The sequence below is a fragment of the Mustelus asterias genome, unplaced genomic scaffold (assembly GCF_964213995.1).
Source record: "Mustelus asterias unplaced genomic scaffold, sMusAst1.hap1.1 HAP1_SCAFFOLD_3411, whole genome shotgun sequence".
In the NCBI taxonomy this organism is placed as follows: Eukaryota; Metazoa; Chordata; class Chondrichthyes; order Carcharhiniformes; family Triakidae; genus Mustelus; species Mustelus asterias.
This window is the reverse complement of record NW_027593356.1, coordinates 2501-27339: the sequence shown is the minus strand read 5'-3', so window position 1 is coordinate 27339 and position 24839 is coordinate 2501. Positions and strand designations below refer to the sequence as shown.

Below are 24839 nucleotides of genomic sequence, written 5' to 3'. Positions count from 1 at the left end.
GGAGGGAGAAACAGAGAGAGAGAGGGGGAGGGAGAAACAGAGAGAGAGAGGGGGAGGGAGAAACAGAGAGAGAGAGGGGGAGGGAGAAACAGAGAGAGAGAGGGGGAGGGAGAAACAGAGAGAGAGAGGGGGAGGGAGAAACAGAGAGAGAGAGGGGGAGGGAGAAACAGAGAGAGAGAGGGGGAGGGAGAAACAGAGAGAGAGAGGGGGAGGGAGAAACAGAGAGGGAGAAACAGAAGGAGGGAGGAACAGAGAGAGAGAGGGAGAAACAGAGAGAAAGAGAGGGAGAAACAGAGAGAAAGAGAGGGAGAAACAGAGAGAGGGAGAGAGAAACAGAGAGAGGGAGAGAGAAACAGAGAGAAAGAGAGGGAGAAACAGAGAGAGAGAGGGAGAAACAGAGAGAAAGAGAGGGAGAAACAGAGAGAGGGAGAGGGAGAAACAGAGAAAGAGAGAGGGAGAAACAGAGAGGGAGAGGGAGAAACAGAAGGAGGGAGGAACAGGGAGAGAGAGAGAGGGAGAAAGGGAGAGGGAGAAACAGAGAGGGAGAGGGAGAAACAGAGAGGAAGAGGGAGAAACAGAGAGAGAGAAACAGAAGGAGGGAGGAACAGAGAGAGAGAGGGAGAAAGGGAGAGTGAGAAACAGAGGGAGAGGGAGAAACAGAGAGAGAGTGGGAGAAAGGGAGAAACAGAAGGAGGGAGAAACAGAGAGAGAAAGGGAGAGGGAGAGAAAGGGAGAGGGAGAGAAAGGGAGAGGGAGAAACAGAGAGAGGGAGAAACAGTGAGAGGGAGAAACAGAGAGGGAGAGAGGGAGAGGGAGAAACAGAGAGGGAGAGAGGGAGAGGGAGAAACAGAGAGGGAGAGGGAGAAACAGAGAGGGAGAGGGAGAAACAGAGAGGAAGAGGGAGAAACAGAGAGAGAGAAACAGAAGGAGGGAGGAACAGAGAGGGAGAGTGAGAAACAGAGGGAGAGGGAGAAACAGAGAGAGAGTGGGAGAAAGGGAGAAACAGAAGGAGGGAGAAACAGAGAGAGAGAGAGAGAGAAAGGGAGAGGGAGAGAAAGGGAGAGGGAGAAACAGAGAGAGGGAGAAACAGAGAGAGGGAGAAACAGAGAGGGAGAGAGGGAGAGGGAGAAACAGAGAGGGAGAGGGAGAAACAGAGAGGGAGAAACAGAGAGAGGGGGAGAAACAGAGAGGGAGAAACAGAAGGAGGGAGGAACAGAGAGAGAGAGGGAGAAAGGGAGAGTGAGAAACAGAGAGAGGGAGAAACAGAGAGGGAGGAACAGAGAGAGAGAGGGAGAAACAGAGAGAGAGAGAGAGAGGGAGGATCAGAGAGAGAGAGGAAGAGGTTGGCAGCAGCGAGGTGTGTCTGGAGGCAGGTAATCTGCAGCTGAGTTGAAGGATTGGATCAGAAGCGGTGTTGGCAGCAACAACAACATGGGGAACATCGACTCCAACATCCCGGAGGACACCGAACCCTTTTCCCCGGGATACACCGAACCCACTCCCCCGGGATACCCCGAACCCACTGCCCCGGGATACAATGAGCCCTCTCCCCCGGGAGACAGTGAAGCCTCTCCCCCGAGGAGAGTGGTAGGGAGCCGGGAGAAGCCGGTGCGCTTCCAGCGGCAGCACTTTGGGAGACTCCGGAGCCAGTTACTGCGGGAGCGACAACTGTTCAAAGATCCCAACTTCCCGGCTGGAGCAGAAGCTTTGGGACGCCTGAAGACAACCGGGATCGAGTGGATCCGAGCCAGTGTAAGAATCTGGGATCAGGGGCTGGGAAAACTCTGCAATCTGAACAGTAAGAAGTGTCAAACACCAGATTAAAGTCCAACCAGGTTAAAGTCTGTCTGGACTCGAAACGTTGGTTCTTTCCTCTCCCCACAGATGCAGCCAGACCTGCTGAGATTTTCCAGCATTTTCTCCCTTGGTTAAAGTCCAACAGGTTTATTTGGTAGCACCAGCTTTCGGAGCGCCGCCCCTCCCTCAGGTGAGTGACCCGGTGAAGGAGAGGTGCTCCGAAAGCTCGCAGACTGTAACCTGGTGTTGTGAGACTTCTCACTGTGCCCACTCCAATCCAACGCTGGCAATCCGAACAGAGGTGAAATTCATCCCAATTGTAAATTTCAGCCTGTAACACTGGTTCCTGTTTTTTATTTAATAATGCACAATCTATCATTATAGCATTAAATATCGAACAAATTTCTGTTTGATAATGTTCCTTAATAGAACCCACATTACTGCCAATGTGTCAGTATTTACAGGGTGTCCCCGGGGAGTGTGTCAGTATTTACAGGGTGTCCCTGGGAGGGTGTCAGCATTTACAAGGAGTCCCCGGGGAGTGTGTCAGTATTTACAGGAGGTCCCCAGGGAGTGTGTCAGTATTTACAGGAGGTCCCCGGGGAGTGAGTCAGTATTCACAGGAGGTCCCCGGGGAGTGTGTCAGTATTTACAGGGGTTCCCCAGGGAGTGTGTCAGTATTTACAGGGGATCCCCAGGGGGGAGAGTGTCAGTATTTACAGGGGATCCACAGGGAGAATGTGTCAGTATTTACAGGGGGTCCCTGGGGAGTGTGTCAGTATTTACAGGGAGTCCCCGGGGAGTGTGTCAGTATTTACGGGGGGGTCCCTGGGGAGTGTGTCAGTATTTACGGGGGGGTCCCTGGGGAGTGTGTCAGTATTTACAGGGAGTCCCCGGGGAGTGTGTCAGTATTTACAGGGAGTCCCCGGGGAGTGTGTCAGTATTTACGGGGGGTCCCTGGGGAGTGTGTCAGTATTTATAGGGAGTCCCCGGGGAGTGTGTCAGCATTTACAGGGTGTCCCCAGGGAGTGTGTCAGTAGTTACAGGGGAACCACGGGGGGAGAATGTGTCAGTATTTACAGGGGATCCCCGGGGGGAGAGTGTGTCAGTATTTACAGGGGATCCCCGGGGGGGGAGTGTGTCAGTATTTACAGCGGGTCCCCAGAGAGTGTGTCAGTATTTACAGGGAGTCCCCGGGGAGTGTGTCAGTATTTACAGGGGAGCCCCGGGGGGGGAGAGTGTCAGTATTTACAGGGGATCCCTGGGGGGAGAATGTGTCAGTATTTACAGGGGATCCCCGGGGAGTGTGTCAGTATTTACAGGGGATCCCCGGGGAGTGTGTCAGTATTTACAGGGGATCCCAGGGGTGTGTGTCAGTATTTACAGGGCGTCCCCGGGGAGTGTGTCAGTATTTACAGGGGGTCCCCGGGAGGGTGTCACCATTTACAAGGAGTCCCCGGGGTGTGTGTCAGTATTTACAGGGGGTCCCCGAGGAGTGTGTCAATATTTACAGGGGATCCCTGGGGAATGTGTCAGTATTTACAGTGGGGTGTGAGTGTGTCAGTACTTGCAAAGATTAGCAGGGGGCTCCTGGGAATATCTCTGTATTTTGGGTGGGTCTGGCAGTCAGAAGGGTTGCACATTTACAAAGCTGATGAGAATGTGTCATTCTTTTAGAAAGCCTTTGGGACTCTGACACCTTTATTGGTAGCGCCCTGGATTTCATAGATTTCATTGAATCGCTGCAGTGCAGAAGGAGGCCATTCAGCCCATCGGTTTTGCACCGACTCTCCAACAGAGCATCCTACCCAGGCCCTTTCCCCATTGCCCCATATATTTGCTAATCCCCTTAACCCACACATCTTGGGACACTAAGGGGTAATTTAGCATGGCCAATGCACCTAACCTACACATCCTTGGAGTGTGGGAAGAACCAAGAGCACCCGGAGGGAACCCACGCAGACACGGGGAGAATGTGCAAACTCCACATAGACAGCCACCCAGAGCCGGAATTGAACCCAGGTCCGTGACGCCGTGAGGCAGCAGTGCTAACCACTGCGCCACCATGACACCAGAATCCCAAATTACATTGTGAAGCTAGACTAGATCCCAACAGTTTTTCTATTTTGGCATAAATATGAGGATAATATGCTTCACTCCAGGGAAATTCTACTGATAAATTAGGGATATTTTATAGTAAAAACATTTTATTCAATAATATAGTTAAATATAATCTAACAAATGAAGCAGCTTAACTGTTACCCGTTTGAACAATATTTAAACATGAAAAGAAACAACTTTAATTTCTAACTTATCACTGTTTCAATTCCAGATAAGCAACATTCCTCTTATAAACTCAGAAGCCACTTTAAATACGGTTAGCAACCATAAATATACTTGCTATAATGAGTCAAAACAGCCTTGAAGGTTTCAGAGAGATTTTGTCGAGAGAGCAGCTTGCAGAGGCGATGGCCTAGTGGTATTATTGCTCGATTATTAATCCAGAAACTCGGCTACTGTTCTGGGGACCCGGGTTCGAATCCTGCCACGGCAAATAGTGGAATTTGAATTCAATAAAAAGTATCGGGGTTTAAGAATCTACTGATGACCATGAAACCATTGTCGATTGTTGGAAAAAAAAACACCTGGCTCACTAATGTCCTTTAGGGAAGGAAATCTGCTGTCCTTACCCGGTCTGGCCTATATGTGACTCCAGAGATACAGCAATGTGGTTGACTCTCAACTGCTCTCGGGCTCTAGGGATGGGCAATCAATGCTGGCCCAGCCAGCGACGCCCATGCCCCAAGAATGAATAAAAAAAGAAATCTGTCTTTAAACAAACCCCAGCCTGAGTTGAAGAGCTGTTTCTTCTCTGCAACATACCTAGCTCCTCCCATTCACCACATTATCACCTGATCCTGTCAATCTAATCCAATTTCCATTCCTTTAACCAAAACCCCCAGGGGATCATTTCTTTTTGAAAACAAAATCTCTCTCCTAAGTTAAATACCACACGGCTAAATGAGTAACGATCCTCACAGTATCATCACATTATCAGTTAGTTAGGTTATAAAGGACAATTTTACATTCAGCCCCCTCTGTTTGTTTTGCAGGATCTCTTTAAAAACCCTCAGTTCTTTGTGGAATCGATTAGTACAACTGATATCTGCCAAGGAGAGCTGGGTAAGTGATATAGGCGGCTGGGAACACCTGGATTCACTTTAGAGAAACATATCGCTCTGTGTCCCAGATTGTTTCATATTGTCCTCACATTACCAGTTGCTTCAGGATACCAGAAAGCTAGGAACAGCAGGATTCCTGGGGAAATTCATTGCCTTTTGCTCTTGAGAGGATGGGGAGAGTTTCAGAGCAGGCAAGGGAACTCAAGAATAGTTGTGAGTAGGGGTGAGAATCCTTTAATTGTCCCCTGCTTTGCATCGCCACTCAGTGACAAGGGTCTCAATGTGAAACTGCTCCTGCAAGGGACACATCCTGGACATTCAGCCTGAAGCTCATCAAGGGACAGTGCAGAGGGAGCTTTACTCTGTATCTAACCCCATGCTGTACCTGTCCTGGGAGTGTTTGATGGGGACAGTGTAGAGGGAGCTTTACACTGTATCTAACCCTGTGCTGTACCTGTCCTGGGAGTGTTTGATGGGGGACAGTGTAGAGGGAGCTTTACACTGTATCTAACCCTGTGCTGTACCTGTCCTGGGAGTGTTTGATGGGGGACAGTGTAGAGGGAGCTTTACTCTGTATCTAACCCCGTGCTGTACCTGTCCTGGGAGTGTTTGATGGGGACAGTGTAGAGGGAGCTTTACACTGTATCTAACCCCGTGCTGTAACTGTCCTGGGAGTGTTTGATGGGGACAGTGTAGAGGGAGCTTTACTCTGTATCTAACCCTGTGCTGTACCTGTCCTGGGAGTGTTTGATGGGGACAGTGTAGAGGGAGCTTTACACTGTATCTAACCCTGTGCTGTACCTGTCCTGGGAGTGTGGCCAATCTGGGTTCTGAGTGCGGCCTGCACCAGACATTTTGTTGCCCAGGAGCGGGGTTGCCACATTCCGCTGATTCCGTCCGGGTAGTTTTATTTTCCTACCGGTGTGACTGAAGCGATTCGCACGTAAAGCGAGGGTGAGTGAAGTGAGGTGAGTGCTGATTGCTCACAACACTGACTGTGAGAGCCGTGCGCTCCCTCTGTGTCCAAAGCTTCAATATTTCTCTTGTTTTTACCAGTTGAAGTTGAGGAGAGTTCCATTGATATATAAATGAAGCAGCAAGGAGGATCACTCATTCTGGGACCGGTCAACTGAGAGTGTCAGCATAAGATATAGGAGCAGAATTAGACCATTTGGCCCATCGAGTCTGCCCCACCATTCAATCACAGCTGACAGCTTTCTCAACCCCATTCTACCGCCTTTGCCCCCTAACCCTTGATCCCCTTATTTATCTATCTCTGTCTTAAAGACTCAATGACCTGGCCTCCACAGCCTTCTGCGGCAAAGAGTTCCACAGATTCACCACTCTCTGGCTGAAGAAATTCCTCCTCCTCTCTGTTTTAAAGGAGCGTCCCTTCACTCTGAGGTTGTGCCCTCGAGTTCTAGTCTCTCCCACCAGTGGAAACATCTTCCCCACGTCCACTCTATCCAGGCCTCTCAGTATTCTGTAAGTTTCACTTAGATACCCCCTCAACATGTTGGGAAAGGTTCTGCATCTATGTAGCGCCTTTTGCCACATCCGGGCACCTTAATTCACTTTGCAACCAATACTGGCCTTTCCCATTCTTTCAGAGGTGGTCCAGCCACTCCCAAACTCTTTTTCTTTTGGTTAGCCACCAAAAGCAAAAATTAGACGGTGGCTCAGTGGTATTATTGCTCGGCTATTAATCCAGAATGTGCTGGAGACCTGGGTTCGAATCCCGCCACGGCAGATGGTGGAATTTGAATTCAATAAAAAAAATCTGGAGTTAAGAATCTACTGATGACCATGAAACCATTGTTGGAAAAACCCATCTGGTTCACTAATGCCCTTTAGGGAAGGAAATCTGCCATCCCTACCCGGTCTGGCCTACATGTGACTCCAGAGCCACAGCAATGTGGTTGACTCCCAACTGCCCTCCAAGGGATGGGCAATAAAGACTGGCACAGCCAGCGACGCCCATGTCCCACATATGAACCCCGGACATGCACCTCGGACAGTCTCTCTTCCACCTTTGGCACGTCAGCTACGACTCTCACCAACTTTTACAGATGCACCATAGAAAGCATTCTTTCTGGTTGTATCACAGCTTGGTATGGGCTCCTGCTCTGCCCAAGACCGCAAGGAACTACAAAGGGTCGTGAATGTAGCCCAATCCATCACGCAAACCAGCCTCCCATCCATTGACTCTGTCTACACTTCCCGCTGCCTTGGCAAAGCAGCCAGCATAATCAAGGACCCCCACGCACCCCGGGCATTCTCTCTTCCACCTTCTTCCATCGGGAGAAAGTTACAAAAGTCTGTGGACACGTACCAACCGACTCAAGAACAGCTTCTTCCCTGCTGCCGTCAGACTTTTCAATGGGCCTACCTCGCATTAAGTTGATCTTTCTCTACACCCTAGCTATGACTGTAACACTACATTCAGCACTCTCTCCTCTCTCTTGGGTAAACTGGGGTTGTTCTCCCTGGAAAGACGGAGGATGATGGGAGACTTAATAGAGGTGTATAAAATTATGAAAGGCATAGATAGGGTGAACGGTGGGAAGCTTTTCCCCAGGTCGGTGGTGACGTTCACGAGGGGTCATAGGTTCAAGGTGAAGGGGGGGGAAGTTTAACACAGATATCAGAAGGACATATTTTACACAGAGGGTGGTGGGGGCCTGGAATGCGCTGCCGGGCAAGGTGGTGGAGGCGGACACACTGGGAACGTTTAAGACTTATCTAGATAGCCACATGAACGGAGTGGGAATGGAGGAATACAAAAGAATGGTCTAGTTTGGATGGGGTTGGAGGGCCGAAGGGCCTGTTCCTGTGCTGTATTGTTCTTTGTTCTTTCCTTCTCTATGAACGGTATGCTTTGTCTGTATAGCGCGCAAGAAACAATACTTTTCACTGTATGTTAATACATATGACAATAATAAATCAAATCAAATCAAAAAGAATTTAAAAAAAGATCAGGTACCCGCCCCCCACCTCCCCAATGTGGTTGACTCTCAACTGCCCTCTGGAATGGCCGAGAGAGCCACTCAGTTCAAGGGTAACTAGGGATGGGCAATAAAAGCTGGGCCCGCCAGCGACGTCCATGTCCCACAAATGAATAAAAAACACAAGAAACTTCTTGCCCCTCTCCAGCCTTGTCTTAACAGTTTAGTGTCTTGAAGGGTTCCAAACTGGTGAGCCAGAAGATCTTTGGCAAATGTTTTAAGCCTGGGGACCACTCCTGGCTCAAATATGAGCGACCAAGGAATGCTGGACAGAGAAGCAAAGCGCAGGATCGAGGGGTGAAGGGGGTCACCCTCCCAGAGGAACTAAACGCTTCGAGGCTCTTGAGATTTAATTCGGGAAACCACACAACACTGCGGAAGGTCCCGTGACTTCCACAAGGAGTCCAAAACAAGTTTTGAAATAAATATTATTTATTATCTATCACATAATTTGTGGAGACTAAAAATTCATCTGTACACCAGATGAGAAGAACATTGAACCATTTCCAAGCTCAAATCTCAACTTTTTTATTCATTCTGGGGACATAGAAACAGCAGATAGGAGGAGGCCATTCGGCCCATCGAACCTGCTCTGCCATCCATCACCATCATGGCTGATCGTCCAACTCAATAGCCTAATCCTGCTTTCTCCCCATAACCTTTGATCCCATTCACCCCAAGTGCTATATCCAGCCGCCTCTTGAATACATTCAATGTTTTGGCTTGGGCATCACTGGCTGGCCTGCATTTATTGCCCATCCCTAATTGCCCCTTGAGCGTGTGTTGGTGAGCCATAAGATATAGGAGCAGAATTAGGCCATTCGGCCCATCGAGTCTGCCCCGCCATTCAATCATGGCTGATAAATTTCTGAACCCCATCCTCCCGTCTTTTCCCCTTACCAACCAAAAACCTCTCTATCTCTGTCTTAAATACACTCAGTGACCCGGCCTCCTCCGTGGCAATGAATTCCACAGATTCACCACCCTCCGGCTGAAGAAATTCCTCCTCATCTCGGTTCTAAAGGGTCGTCCCTTTACTCTGAGGCTGTGCCCTCGGATCCCAGTCTCTCCGACTAATGGAAACATCTTCCCCACGTCCACTCTATCCGGGCCTCTCAGTATTCTGTAAGTTTCAATGAGATCCCCCCCCCTCATCCTTCTAAACTCCATCGGGTACAGACCCAGAGATTTACCAGGATGCTGCCTGGTTTGGAGGGTAGGTCTTATGAGGAATGGTTGAGGGAGCTAGGGCTTTTCTCTTTAGAGCAGAGGAGGATGAGAGGCGACTTGATAGAGGTTTATAAGATGATGAGGGGGATAGATAGAGTGGACGTTCAGAGACTATTTCCTCGGGTGGATGTAGCTGTTACTAGGGGGCATAACTATAAGGTTCGTGGTGGGAGATATAGGAGGGATGTACGAGGTAGGTTCTTTACTCAGAGAGTGGTTGGGGTTTGGAATGGACTGCCTGCTGTGATAGTGGAGTCGGACACTTTAGGAACTTTCAAGCGGTTATTGGATAGGCAAATGGAGCACACTAGAATGTTAGAGAGTGAGATAGCTTGATCTTGGTTTCGGAAAAGGTTCAGCACAACATCGTGGGCCGAAGGGCCTGTACTGTGCTGTACTGTTCTATGTTCTATAGAGTCCCCAAATGCTCCTCATACATGAAGCTTTTCATTCCTGGGGTCATTCTCGTGAACCTCCTCTGGACCCTCTCCAAGGCCAACACATCCTTCTTTTCAGGCATCTTAAGTCGCTGCAGTCCATGTGATGTAGGTACATCCAGAGTGCTGTTAGGGAGGGTGGTTCCAGGATTTTGACCCAGCGACAGTGAAGGAATGGCGATATTGTATGGTGGGGAGGGGGAGGATTCTCTTGCCTCCTCCCTATGTGTTTCCCGCAGTGGGAGGTGGCCCACCGCTTGCTGACAACGGAATGCTCCAGTCCTGCTGCCGTCAACGGTATTCCATACTGACTCCACCCCACGCCTCCGGGAAACCCATGGCAGGGGGCCTTAGGCAGGATCGGACTGTGTGGACAGCCAGAAAATTCCAGCCATACTTCCAAGTCAGGATGGTGTCACAGTGGTTAGCACTGCTGCCTCACAGCGCCAGGGACCTGGGTTCGATTCCCAGCTTGGGTCACTGTCTGTGTAGAGTTTGCACATTCTCCCCGTGTCTGCGTGGGTTTCCTCCGGGTGCTTACGTTTCCTCCCACAATCCAAAAGACGTGCTGGTTAGGGTGCATTGGCCGTGCTAAATTCTCCCTCAGTGTACCCGAACAGGCGCCGGAGTGTGGCGACTAGGGGATTTTCACAGGAACTTCATTGCAGCGTTAATGTAAGCCTTACTTGTGACACTAATAAATAAACTTTAAAACTTATAGGATGGGTTTTGCGAGTTTTGAATTCATCCTGCAAGCGACTCACTGAACCTAATTTCGGGAGCTGTGAAAATCTAGAATGCTGGCATGCAAGTACATGCAACACATTCTGACAATTGTCTTCATCTGAGCAAGTAGCAGAGTTACATCACGCGCAAAAAGGGGAAACTTCTGCTAACACTGCTGAAAGAACCTTTCCGACACAGAGAGATGTTGCCTGGTTTTGCTCATCCAGTTTGGGCGGCACAGTGGTTAGCACCGCTGCCTCAGAGTGCTAGGGACCTGGGTTCGATTCCCAGCTTGGGTCACTGTCTCTGTGGAGTCTGCACGTTCTCCCCGTGTCTGCGTGGGTTTCCTCCGGGTGCTCCGGTTTCCTCCCACTGTCTAAAAGATGTGCAGGTTAGGTGGATTGGCCATGCTAAATTGCCCCTTAGTGTCCAAAGATGTGCAGGTTAGGTGGGTTGGCCATGGTAAATTGCCCCTTAGTGTCCAAAGATGTGCAGGTTAGGTGGATTGGCCATGCTAATTTGCCCCTTAGTGTCCAAAGATGTGTAGGTTAGGTGGATTGGCCATGTTAAGTTGCCCCTTAGTGTCCAAAGATGTGCAGATTAGGTGGATTGGCCATGTTAAGTTGCCCCTTAGTGTCCAAAGATGAGCGGTTTAGGTGGATTGGCCATGCTAAATTGCCTCTTCGTATCCAAAGATGTACAAGTTAGGTGGATTGCCCCTTAGTGTCCAAAGATGTACAGGTCAGGTGGATTGGCTATGATCAATTGCCCCTTAGTGTCCAAAGATGTGTAGGTTATGTGGATTGGCCATGCTAAATTGTCCCTTAGTGTCCAAAGATGTGCAGGTTAGGTGGATTGGCCATGCTAAATTGTCCCTTAGTGTCCAAAGATGTGCGGTTTAGGTGGATTGGCCATGCTAAATTGTCCCTTAGTGTCCAAAGATGTGAAGGTTAGAATGATTGGCCGTGCTAAATTACCCCTTAGTGTCAGAGGGATTAACAGGGTAAGTACCTGGGGCTGCAGGGATGGGGCCTGGGTGGGGTTGTGGTCGATGCAGGCTTGATGGGCCAAATGGCCTCCTCCTGCATTGTGGGGTTTCTATAGTAACAGGGTTCGAAAGAAATTACGAAATAAGCAAAATAATTAGTCGCACTGTTGCACCAGAGGCATTGCAGGGTTGGAACAACTGCTGAGCAGATGGATAAGTTAGTTGAATCCAGTTTGATTATAACTCATGCTTCTAATTTTGACAATGCCAAAAAGAAAACAAACTCCGCTCCAAGTGTCAATGAAAGAGATTATTTTCCGATTCTCCAGCCGGCTGTTGTGTCCTGTGGTGAAGCTTGGAAATGTATTTTCTTTTCAGGTTCATTGCTGCAGGTTGTTTTCATAACTCCATTTAATCCCGATTGCATGAGAAGAAGCAATGTTGATTCAGGCTTTAACCCCACAGAAGGATTCCTGACTCTCCCCCAGCACCTAACCTTACAGACAAAAGGACGCAAACCAGTGTCGGAAGACTATAGATTCCTGCGATAACAAGGAATGTGAAAGTGACTAGTGATTGGGATTAGACCAGTACTTATCTGATTTATTATTGTCACATATATTAACATACATTGAAAAGTATTGTTTCTTGCACAGACAAAGCATACCGTTCATAGAGAGAGTGCAGAATGTAGTGTTACAGTCATAGCTAGGGTGTAGAGAAAGATCAACTTAATGCGAGGTAGGTCCATTCAAAAGTCTGACAGCAGCAGGGAAGAAGCTGTTCTTGAGTCGGTTGGTACGTGAACTCAGATTTTTGTATCTTTTTCCCGACGGAAGAAGGTGGAAGAGAGGATGTCCGGGGTGGTGGGGTCCTCGATTATGCTGGCCGCTTTGCCGAGGCAGCGGGAAGTGGGAACAGAATCAATTGACAACACTTGTCTAGATAAGGATTGCAACGGGATCTTGATCAGTTGGGCCAGTGGACTGACGAATGGCAGATGGAGCTTAATTTAGCTAAATGCGTGGTGATGCATTTTGGTAGATTGAACCAGGGCAGGACTTACTCAGTTAATGGTAGGGCGTTGGAGAGAGTTACAGAACAAAGAGATCGAGGGGTACAGGTTCATAGCTCCTTGAAAGTGGAGTCACAGGTTGACAGAGTGGTGAAGAAAGCATTCGGCATGCTTGGTTTCATTGGTCAGAACATTGAATACAGGAGTTGGGACATCTTGTTGAAGTTGTACAAGACATTGGTAAGGCCACACTTGGAATACTGTGCACAGTTCTGGTCACCCTATTATAGAAAGGATATTATTAAACTAGAAAGAGTGCAGAAAAGATTTACTAGGATGCTACCGGGACTTGGTGGTTTGAGTTATAAGGAGAGGCTGGAGAGACTGGGACTATTTTCTCTGGAGCGTCGGAGGCTGAGGGGTGATCTTATAGAGGTCTATAAAATAATGAGGGGCATAGATAAGGTACATAGTTAATACCTTTTCCCAAATGTAGGGGTGTCTAAATCTAGAGGGCATAGGTTTAGGGTGAGAGGGGAGAGATACAAAAGTGTCCAGAGGGGCAATTTTTTCACACACAGGGTGGTGAGTGTCTGGAACAAGCTGCCAGAGGTAGTAGTAGAGGCGGGTACAATTTTGTCTTTTAAAAAGCGTTTAGACAGTTACATGGATAAGATGGGTATCGAGGGATATGGGCCAAATGCAGGCAATTGGGACTAAATTTAGGGGTTTAAAAAAAAAGGGCGGCATGGACAAGTTGGGCCGAAGGGCCTGTTTCCATGCTGTAAACCTCTATCACTTTATGACTCTATGACTGTGAGATAAGTGCAGCTCATAGAAACATAGAAACTAGAAGCAGGAGGAGGCCATTCAGCCCTTCGAGCCTGCTCCGCCATTCATGATCATGGCTGATCATCAAATTCAACATCCTGACCCTGCCTTCCTCCCCATATCCCTTGATCCCTTTAGAGCTACATCTGATCTAAGGGCGGCACGGTGGCACAGTGGTTAGCACTGCTGCCTCACAGCGGCAGGGGTCGATTCCCGGCTTGGGTCAGTGTCTGTGTGGAGTTTGCACATTCTCCCCATGTCTGCGTGGGTTTCCTCCCGGGTGCTCCGGTTTCCTCCCACAGCCCAAAGATGTGCGGGTTAGGTGGATTGGCCGTGCTAAATTGCCTTTAGTGTCAGGGGGACTAGCCAGGGTAAGTGCATGGGGTTATGGGGATGGGGCCTGGGTGGGATTGTGGTCGGTGCAGACTCGATGGGCTGAATTCTGTAGGATTCTATCATATCTTCTCGAAATCACACAACGTTTTGGTCTCAACTTTCTGTGATTGTGAATTTCACCACTCTCTGGGTGAAGAAAGTTCTCCTCACCTCAGTCCTAAAAGGTTTACTCCTTAATCTCAAACACTGGACTCCTCCACCATCGGGAACATTCTTTCTAAATCTACCCTGTCTAACCCTGTTAGCATTTTATAAATTTCTATGATGTTGTACCTGTTAATTCTCAGATACTTTCAACCAGTTTGCTTACTCCAATGTTTTACCCCGGTGTCCTTATTTGCAAGATGGACAAACACAAGTAAAGGTTCAACAAGTTTATTAATAATAACACTATTTACCCTTAAATTACCCACATAAAACAAGAGGATACCCCAGATTCAAGTATACTACCCGTAAAGATGGTTTGGTTAAACTGCAGGCCCGATTCTCTGTGTCCCTCTGGTCCGTCGTCACGAAGGTGAGTCTCGATGGCAGCTTCTTCCTTCCTTCCTTCTCTGGTCAGTCGTCCGGATGCTCAAGGTCACCTCCCTCGTCGAGTCTTCGCTGCTGGTGTGTCTGAAAATGTGTCCCTTTATCCCCCTGCCTGCTTGCCTTTCCAGAAAATTCTCTGGCTTCCAGCCAATGAGGTCCCAGGAGGGGGTTCCAATACCCAGTGAGTTTCTTGATGTCTGCCTGACAGGACATCTGCCTGACAAGGTGCCCTCATAAGAACAGGATATGGCGCTCGACTCATCGATCGACAGTTCCAACGCGCCACAGCGAAAAACCGCACCGACCTCCTCAGAAGACAAGCACGGTGGACAGAATACCCTTCGTCGTCTAGTACTTCCCCAGAGCAGAGAAGCTACGGCATCTCCTCCGGAGCCTTCAACATGTCATTGATGAAGACGAACATCTCGCCAAGGCCATCCCCACACCCCCACTTCTTGCCTTCAAACAACTGCACAACCTCAAACAGACCATTGTCCGCAGCAAACTACCCAGCCTTCAGGAGAACAGTGACCATGACACCACACAACCCTGCCACAGCAACCTCTGCAAGACGTGCCGGATCATCGACACGGATGCCATCATCTCACGTAAGAACACCATCCACCAGGTACACGGTACATACTCTTGCAACTCGGCCAACGTTGTCTACCTGATACGTTGCAGGAAAGGATGTCCCGAGGCATGGTACATTGGGGAAACCAGGCAGACGCTACGACAACGGATGAATGAACACCGCTCGACAATCACCAGGCAAGACTGTTCTCTTCCTGTGGGGGAACACTTCAGCGGTCACGGGCATTCGGCCTCTGATATTCGGCTAAGCGTTCTCCAAGGCGGCCTTCACGACACACGACAGCGCAGAGTCGCTGAGCAGAAACTGATAGCCAAGTTCCGCACACATGAGGACAGCCTGAACCAGGATATTGGGTTCATGTCACACGATCGGTAACCCCCACGACTTGCCTGGACCTGCAGAATCTCACTGGCTGTCCTGTCTGGAGACAATACACATCTCTTTAACCTGTGCCTAATGCTCTCTCCACTCACATTGTCTGTATCTTTAAGACTTGATTAGCTGTAAAGATTCGCATTCTAATCAGTATTCTGTAACTTGATTTTGTGTCTCTGTATGCCTGCTCACCTCTGAAGAAGGGGCTCAGAGCCTCGAAAGCTTGTGTGGCTTTTGCTACCAAATAAACCTGTTGGACTTTAACCTGGTGTTGTTAAACTTCTTACTGTGTTTACCCCAGTCCAACGCCGGCATCTCCATATCATGCCCTGTTTGAGAGCAGATATCCACTCCATCTGATGAAGGAGCAGGGCTCCGAAAGCTAATGGCATTTGCTACCAAATAAACCTGTTGGACTTTAACCTGGTGTTGTTAAAACTCTTACTGCCTGACAGGACACCAGGGTCCCCCCCCCCCTATCCATCTCCATGCTGTTGCTTACATGTAACCTGTTATCAGATAAGGTACCTACAGGAACTCTTGGTGACAGAAAGTCTGGCCTGATCTGGGCTTCTAACAATAGGCCGGTGTATTTCAATGGGAGTGCAATGATCTCCTGCTAAGTATCAGTAGATTGTAACGACCTTTTATGGGTCAGGCGCAGACACGTTTGTGTATTGTACAATTGGCCTGCCCGAGGTTTGACTGTGTTTGATTTTAATATGCCCAATTCTTTAATTTAGGATATCCAATTTTATCAGCCTTAAAACTTAGGCCCTGTTGATATTACCACAATGAGATCCCCTCTCACTCTTCCAAACTCCAATGAATACAATCCTAACATTTGGAATACTGCGTCCAGTTCTGGTCGCCACACTACCAGAAGGACGTGGAGGCTTTGGAGAGAGTACAGAAAAAGTTTACCAGGATGTTGCCTGGTATGGAGGGTCTTAGCTATGAGGAGAGATTGGGTAAACTGGGGTTATTCTCCCTGGAAAGACGGAGGATGAGGGGCGACCTAATAGAGGTGTATAAAATTATGAAGGGCATAGATAGGGTGAACAGCGGGAAGCTTTTTCCCAGGTCGGAGGTGACGAACACAAGGGGTCACGGGTGAGGGGGGCAAGGTTCAACACAGATGTCAGGGGGATGTATTTTACACAGAGGGTGGTGGGGGCCTGGAATGCACTGCCAAGCAAGGTGATTGAGGCGGACACGCTGGGATCGTTTAAGACTTATCTAGATAGCCGCATGAACAGACTGGGAATAGAGGGATACAAAAGAATGGTCTAGTTGGGCACATGAGCGGCGCAGGCTTGGAGGGCCGAAGGGCCTGTTCTTGTTCTTTGTTCTTTCTAACCGAGTGAGCCTCTCCTGATCTGACAGACCTGCCATCCCAGGAACCAGCCTGGTAAACCTTCGCTGTACTCCCTCCATAGTGAGCTCCAACAACACTCAAGAATCTCGACACCAGCTGGGATAAAGCAACCCACTTGATTGGTACTCCGTCTGCTACCTTCAACATGCACTTCCTCCACCACTTACACACAGTGTGAACCGTCTACAAGATGCACTGCAGCAACTCACCAAGGCTCCTTAGACAACACCTTCCAAACCCACGACCTCTACCATGTAGGAGCACGAGGGCAGCAGATACATGGAAACACCATCACCTGGAGGTTCCCCTCCAAGCAACACACCATCCCGACTTGGAAATATATCGGCTGTTCCTTCACTGTCGCTGGGTCAAAATCCTGGAACTCCCTCCCTAACAGCGCTGTGGGTGTACCTACACCACAGGGACTGCAGCGGGTTCAAGATGGCGGCGGCTCACCCACCACCTTCTCCAGGGGCAATTAGGGATGGGCAATAAATGCTGAGCCCGGCCAGCGATGATCACATGGTGTGAGCTGTGAAAGAAGAAGGCAGTGACTCGGGTTTGATGAGCCTCTGAAAACTCAGCAGAATCATTGGAAACATCCTCAAGGTCTTTCCTGCTCACAGCCACTGTGAGATTTCATTTAACCACCAGGCTCGAATTGGGTAGCAGAGTAGGCTCGAATTGGGTAGCAGAGTAGGCTCGAATTGGATAGCAGAGTAGGCTCGAATTGGGTAGCAGAGTAGGCTCGAATTGGGTAGCAGAGTAGGCTCGAATTGGGTAGCAGAGTAGGCTCGAATTGGGTAGCAGAGTAGGCTCGAATTGGGTAGCAGAGTAGGCTCGAATTGGGTAGCAGAGTAGGCTCGAATTGGGTAGCAGAGTAGGCTCGAATTGGGTAGCAGAGTAGGCTCGAATTGGGTAGCAGAGTAGGCTCGAATTGGGTAGCAGAGTAGGCTCGAATTGGGTAGCAGAGTAGGCTCGAATTGGGTAGCAGAGTAGGCTCGAATTGGGTAGCAGAGTAGGCCCGAATTGGGTAGCAGAGTAGGCTCGAATTGGGTAGCAGAGTAGGCTCGAATTGGGTAGCAGAGTAGGCTCGAATTGGGTAGCAGAGTAGGCTCGAATTGGGTAGCAGAGTAGGCTCGAATTGGGTAGCAGAGTAGGCTCGAATTGGGTAGCAGAGTAGGCTCGAATTGGGTAGCAGAGTAGGCTCGAATTGGGTAGCAGAGTAGGCTCGAATTGGGTAGCAGAGTAGGCTCGAATTGGGTAGCAGAGTAGGCTCGAATTGGGTAGCAGAGTAGGCCCGAGGGACCGAATGGCCTCTGGTGTTCACACAGACAAATGTGAAGATTGGCATTTTCCAACTGATATATCACCGGGTTTTCTTCAGATACTGATTGACACACCGTGTGTTTGCTGGTTACACACTCTATCCATCTCTCCCTCTCTCTCTCTGTCTCTGTCTCTCTCCCTCTCTCTGTCTCTCTCTCTCTCTCTCTGTCTCTCTCTCTCTCTGTCTCTCTCTCTCTCTGTCTCTCTTTCTCTCTGTCTCTCTCTCTCTCTGTCTCTGTCTCTCTCTCTCTGTCTCTCTCTCTCTCTGTCTCTCTCTCTCTGTCTCTCTCTCTCTCTGTCTCTCTCTGTCTCTCTCTCTCTGTGTCTCTCCTCTGTCTCTCTCTCTCTCTGTCTCTCTCTCTCTGTCTCTCTCTCTTTCTCTCTCTGTCTCTCTCTCTGTCTCTGTCTCTCTCTGTCTCTGTCTCTCTCTCTCTGTCTCTCTCTCTCTCTGTCTCTCTCTCTCTCTCTCTCTGTCTCTCTCTCTCTGTCTCTCTCTCTCTGTCTCTCTCTCTGTCTCTCTCTCTCTCTGTCTCTGTCTCTCTCTCTCTCTGTCTCTCTCTCTCTCTGTCTCTCTCTCTCTCTGTCTCTCTCTCTGTCTCTGTCTCTCTCTGTCTCTCTCACTCTCTCTCTCTGTCCCTCTCTCTCTCTCTCTATATTACTGATGCGCGACAATTAAGCACGTGGAACCAAGGCTTCGATATTGAAGGCTTTTATTGTGTAACAATGGAATTACTAACACGAATACACCAGTTCAGACTGAAAGGGTCCTGCCGGAGCAGAGGGTCTTATACCTCGCCACTGGAGGCGGGACCCCACTGGAATGTGCCATGATAACACTTATAACAGGTAAACACCCTAACCCAACAACATTGTACAACCCCCACAGTAACAACACCCTAGCCCAACAGTAACATAATAACAACCCCCAGTGGTGAACCAACGATGGTTCACCACATTCACCCCTCCTTTAAGAACAAAAGGTGGCGGGGTGCAAGAAAAAAAACAGGTCATATAAACAGAATTCACAAGTCCAGACGGTCTGGAGGACCGCACCGACGCTGTGATCTCCTCAACACCGGTTGCGAAACCGGAGCAGGTGCTTGTGGTGGCGCTCTTTCCAAAACAACGTCTGGCTGTCCCCTCAAGGACTCCCGGGCCGGCTGGCCCTGGTGAGGCGATGGTGCAGGGGATCCTGGAACCTTTGGTGGTGGTGGTGGTGGTGATGATGGTGGCGCCGATCTCCGAGTCTCAGGCAAGCTGTACATGGGAGTAAAAGTGTTATGCACTGGTCCCGGTGCTGACCGCGCCACGTCTGGGGAAGCAATGAGGAGTAGTGGATTCGTGACAGGGGGAATAGGAGTGACAGGAGTTGCTATGTCCCCTGCGGGCGCCAGGTCTCTAATGGAGACAGTGTCCTCTCGCCCGTCAGGATATGCCACATAGGCAGACTGAGGGTTGGCGTGGAGGAGTTGGACCGGTTCGACCAAGGGGTCGGACCTGCGAGCCCTCACATGTCGCCGCAGAAGGACGGGTCCTGGGTACGTCAACCAGGCTGGCAATGAGGTTCCCGAGGACGACTTCCGAGGGAATGAGAACATCCTCTCGTGGGGAGTAGCATTGGTTGCCGTACACAGGAGGGAGCGGATAGAATGGAGCGCATTTGGAAGGACCTCCTGCCAACGGGAGACTGGAAGGCCCCTGGATTTCAGTGCCAGTAGGACAGCCTTCCAGACTGTAGCATTCTCCCTTTCCACCTGTCCGTTACCCCGAAGGTTGTAGCTCGTGGTTCTACTAGAGGCAATCCCGAATGAGAGCAGGAATTGCCTCAAGTCGTTGCTCATGAACGACGAGCCCCTGTCGCTATGAATGTAGCAGGGGTACCCGAACAGGGTAAAAAGCTCACTGAATGCCTTGATGACGGTGGCAGTCGACGTGTCCGCACAGGGGACAACAAACGGAAACCGGGAATACTCGTCTATTATGTTGAGGAAATAGACATTCCGGTCCGTTGAGGGAAGGGGGCCCTTAAAATCCACACTCAGCCTCTCAAAAGGGCGAGTGGCCTTGACCAATTGTGCCCGGTCTGGTCGATAAAAGTGTGGTTTGCATTCTGCGCAAATCCGACAGCTTCTCGTCACTGACCTGACATCCTCCACCGAGTAGGGCAGGTTGCGGGCTTTGACGAAGTGGTAGAGTCTGGTGACTCCAGGATGACACAGATCATTGTGGAGAGCCTTCAAGCGGTCCTCCTGCATGATGGCGCATGTTCCGCGCGAGAGGGCATCCGAGGGCTCATTGAGCTTCCCTGGACGATACATAATATCGTAATTATAGGTGGAGAGCTCAATTCTCCACCGCAAGATCTTATCGTTCTTGATCTTGCCCCTCTGCGTGTTACTAAACATAAACGCCACGGATCGTTGATCCGTGATCAGGGTGAACCGCTTCCCTGCCAGGTAATGGCGCCAGTGTCTGACTGCCTCCACAATGGCCTGAGCCTCCTTCTCCACCGCTGAGTGCCGAATTTCGGGGCCTTGAAGGGTGCGGGAAAAGAACGCGACGGGCCTGCCTGCCTGGTTTAGTGTGGCGGCTAGGGCGAAATCAGATGCATCACTCTCCACCTGGAAAGGGATGGATTCATCCACCGCGTGCATCGTGGCTTTCGAGATGTCGCTTTTCAAAGCCTTGAAGGCCAATTGGGCCTCCGGCGTAAGTGGGAAGGTCGTGGACTTAATGAGCGGACGAGCTTTGTCCGCGTAGTTGGGGACCCACTGTGCATAATACGAAAAGAACCCGAGGCATCTCCTCAGTGCTTTCGTGCTAGCGGGCAAGGGAAGTTCAGTAAGTGGGCGCATACGGTCTGGATCAGGGCCAATGACCCCGTTTTCCACCACGTATCCGAGGATGGCTAACCTGCGCGTACGGAATACGCACTTCTCCCTGTTATAGGTCAGATTCAGGCGAGATGCAGTGCGCAGAAAGTGTTGGAGATTCGTGTCGTGGTCCTGCTGGTCATGGCCGCAGATGGTGACGTTATCCAGGTACGGGAAGGTAGCCCGCAACCCGTTCTGGTCCACCATTCGGTCCATAGCACGCTGGAAGACCGAGACCCCATTGGTGACACCAAATGGAACCCTGAGGAATTGGTATAGACGACCATCCGCCTCAAAAGCCGTATATTGTCGGTCCTCTGGGCGGATGGGGAGTTGATGGTAGGCGGACTTAAGGTCTATGGTAGAAAACACTCGGTACTGCGCAATCTGATTGACCATATCAGAAATGCGCGGGAGAGGATACGCATCCAGCTGCGTATAACGATTAATGGTCTGACTATAGTCGATGACCATTCGAGGTTTGTTCCCGCTTTTGACTACCACGACCTGCGCTCTCCACGGACTAGCACTGGCCTGTATGATCCCTTCCTTGAGGAGCCGCTGAACCTCAGATCTAATAAAGATCCGGTCCTCAGCGCTGTAACGCCTACTTTTAGTAGCGATGGGCTTGCAGCCAGGTACCAGATTTTTAAAAAGGGATGGTGTAGTGATTTTCAGGGTGGATAGATTGCATGCGGGGCGCTTTGGGCAATTTGGAGGCTGCGGCTGATTCCCTACTGCCAGTGAAGGGAGTGGCCCACCGTACTGTAGGATCACACTCTTCATGTGGACCATAAAGTTTAGTCCGAGGAGAATTGGCGCACAAAGGTGAGGTAACACAAGGAGCCTGTATTGCTCGTAAATTGTGCCCTGTACCTCAAGAGTTACCATACATCGTCCTTGGATCGGTACAGACCGGGACCGTGATGCCATGGAAATTGTCTGCTTGGCAGGGAGAACCCGGAGTCCACACCTTTTAGCAGTTTCAGGGTGTATGAAACTTTCGGTGCTCCCACTGTCAAACAGACAATTCACAGTTCGACCACTAACCTTTATATCCATCATGGAATTTTCAAGTCTGTAGTGCCTGGTCTGGTCCAGGGAGATCGACGCCACCGTTGGCCCCTGGGCGTCACTGCATGCTGCCGATGTTGATGCTGAGGACCCCTGCTGGTCGCTCCTAGTCATCGTGGACCATGATGGCCGCCCCCATGAATCGCACGTGGGCGAGGGCGCCAAACGCAGCGACTCCTGGTGGTCTTCCTCCTCCTCCGTCAGCCACGATGGCGCCGTCCTGGGTTCGCACGTGGTCGGACCTCGTGGGTACTGCGACGCCGAAGGAGATTGTCTCCGTTCTGGAGCGTTACAAGCTGCACTGCCGTTTTTAGGCTTGGACCTGCAGACTTTGCCGTAGTGGCCTTTTTTACCGCACTGGCTGCAGATTGCCGTTCTTGCCGGACACTGTTGCCGTGGATGCTTGGCCCTACTACAAAAATAGCATCGCTGGCCACCTGGAGCTGCCGCCGTCGTCGGATCGATCTGGGAGCGTGGGTTAGCGGGGCGAGGAGGGAGCTGAGCTTGCTCCAGCCACGTTGACTGCACGTGGTCCTCGGGGTACAGCGCCAAGCTCTTCGACGCCGCTTCCAGCATCACAGCCATCTCCATTGCTTGGGTCAAGTCGAGTTTCCCCTTTTCCAGCAATTTAAGCCTGATGTACGAGGACCCTACCCCTGCTACGAACGCGTCTCGGGCGAGGTCGTACATATATTGTTCGGCTGATACGTCTTTACAATCGCAACCCCTGGCAAGCTGCAGGAGCTCATTGGCGTAGTCCTCCATGGTTTCGCCCGACTGCCGACGTCGTGTAGCGAGGAGGTAACGAGCGTGTATCTCGTTGGGTGGCTTCGTGTATCGTTTTTTTAGGAGTTCGACGGCACCCGGGTAAGTGGGAGCTGCACGAATGGCGAGATAAATCGTGTCGCTTACCCTTGCGTGGAGGACCTGGAGTTTATCACTGTCTGTAGTGATAGCTACCGAGGCTGCCAGGTAGTCCTCGAAACACTTCCACCAATGGTCGAATGTGTTAGCGGCACCGACCGCACGTGGGTCCAGTGTCAGACGATCCGGTTTTAAGATCTGTTCCATACTCTTTTTTTTGTACAGCTGTGAGTTTTCTGTTACACAATAAAATTGATGCGCGACAATTAAGCACGTGGAACCAAGGCTTCGATATTGAAGGCTTTTATTGTGTAACAATGGAACTACTAACACGAATACACCAGTTCAGACTGAAGGGGTCCTGCCGGAGCAGAGGGTCTTATACCTCGCCACCGGAGGCGGGACCCCACTGGAATGTGCCATGATAACTCTTATAACAGGTAAACACCCTAACCCAACAACATTGTACAACCCCCACAGTAACAACACCCTAGCCCAACAGTAACATAATAACAACCCCCAGTGGTGAACCAACGATGGTTCACCACAATTACACCCCCCCTCTCTCTCTGTCTCTCTCTGTCTCTCTCTCACTCCCTCTCTCTCTCTGTTTCCCCATCTCTCTCTCTCTATATCGCTTTCTCTGCCCCCCGTCTCTCACACACTCTCTCTCTCTCACTCCCGCCCCTCCCCCATCCCGGAGCGCCCCGATGTCCAGCCCACCCCCCCGCCCCCTCACCCCGGCAGACTACCCGCCCACCCACACCCCGGGGCAGCCCCCCCCCCCCCCAGCCCACCCTGATCACTACCCTCCCTCCAGTCCAGACCGATGGCCATGCAGAGTGGCAGTGGGACCCCCCCACCCCCACCAATCTCTCCTAGGCCCCACCCACAATAGGCCCCACCCCCTTGGCATTGCCCCATGCCCGGTGGGCAGTGTCATGTTGCCCCCCTGGGCATGGGCACTTTGCCCACTGGGCAGTGCCAGGGGCACAGGCTGGCACTGCCAGGGTGCCCATGCGCAGGGGGCACCACCCCCCCATGCCGCCCGACCCCCTGGGGGGCCCTGACTGCCCCCCTTCATTCTGGCGGGGTCTCCTGCTAGTTCCCCGAACGTGGGGAGCTGGTCTGAACCCCGCCGGAATGAAGTACTCCCTGGCGGGGTGGGAGATTCGACCGGGACCGATAATGATCTAATAAACATATGTAAAATGGATTTAAAAAGATTTAAATGATTGACCTGCCTTCCCGCCGGTTTCCAGTGTGGTCTGACCGGCGACTGTTCTCCGGCTCTGGGAGATGTGCATGTGTTCCCAGCGCACGCACAAATCCCGGAACAAGGCCGCAGACGCACACCTCCCGGCCAAACCCACCAGAAAAGTGGCGGGTCACAATGGGAGAATCACGGCCCCTCTCTCTCTGTCCCGTCTCTCTCTCTCACCAACGCCCCCCCTCCCCTACCATCCGCCTCCCTCTCTCTCTCTCTTTATCTTTCTCTCTGTCTCTCTCTATCACTCCCCCCCCCTCGCTCTCTCTCTCTGTCTTCCCATCTCTCTCTCTCTTTATCTCCCTGTCCCCTCTCGCTCTCACTCCCTCTCTCTCTCTATCACTCCACTTCTCTCTCGCTCTATTTTTCTGTCTCTCTATCACTCTCGCTCTCTCAACCCCCCCCCTCTCTGTTCCTCTATCTCTCTCTCTGTCTTTCTCGCTCTCTCTCTCTGTCTCATTTTGTCTCTGTCTCTCTCTGTCTCACTCTGTCCCTCTGTCTTTCTCTTTCTTTGTCTCTCTCTCTGCCTCTCTCTCTCTCTCTGTCTCTCTCTGCCTCCCTCTCTCTCTCTCTCTCGCTCTCTGCCTCTCTCTCTCTGTCTGTCTCTCTGTCTCTCTCTGTCTCTCTCTGTCCCTCTGTCCCTCTGTCCCTCTGTCCCTCTGTCCCTCTGTCTCTCTGTCCCTCTGTCTCTCTGTCCCTCTGTCTCTCTGTCCCTCTGTCCCTCTGTCCCTCTGTCCCTCTGTCTCTCTGTCCCTCTGTCTCTCTGTCTTTCTCTGTCCCTCTGTCTCTCTGTCTCTCTCTGCCTCTCTCTCTCTCTGCCTCTCTGTCTCTCTCTCTTTGTCTCTCTCTCTCTCTCTTGCTCCGTCTCTCTCTCTCGCTCTCTGTCTCTCTCTCTCTCGCTCCGTCTCTCTCTCTCTCGCTCCGTCTCTCTCTCTCTCTCGCTCCG

General features: G+C 50.7%; 1 protein-coding gene across 1 annotated transcript in view; it reads left to right on the top strand.

The window, feature by feature from the left end:
• Positions 1 to 780: 780 nt before the first annotated feature.
• LOC144490541 (calpain-2 catalytic subunit-like) overlaps positions 781 to 24839 on the top strand; it is a 24755-nt gene continuing 696 nt past the window's right edge. Inside the window, exons 1-2 of the mRNA XM_078208267.1 lie at positions 781 to 1752; positions 4911 to 4980. Coding sequence (XP_078064393.1) covers positions 1432 to 1752; positions 4911 to 4980 — 391 coding nt within the window. The 5' untranslated portion in view covers positions 781 to 1431. The remainder of the gene's footprint in view (positions 1753 to 4910; positions 4981 to 24839) is intronic.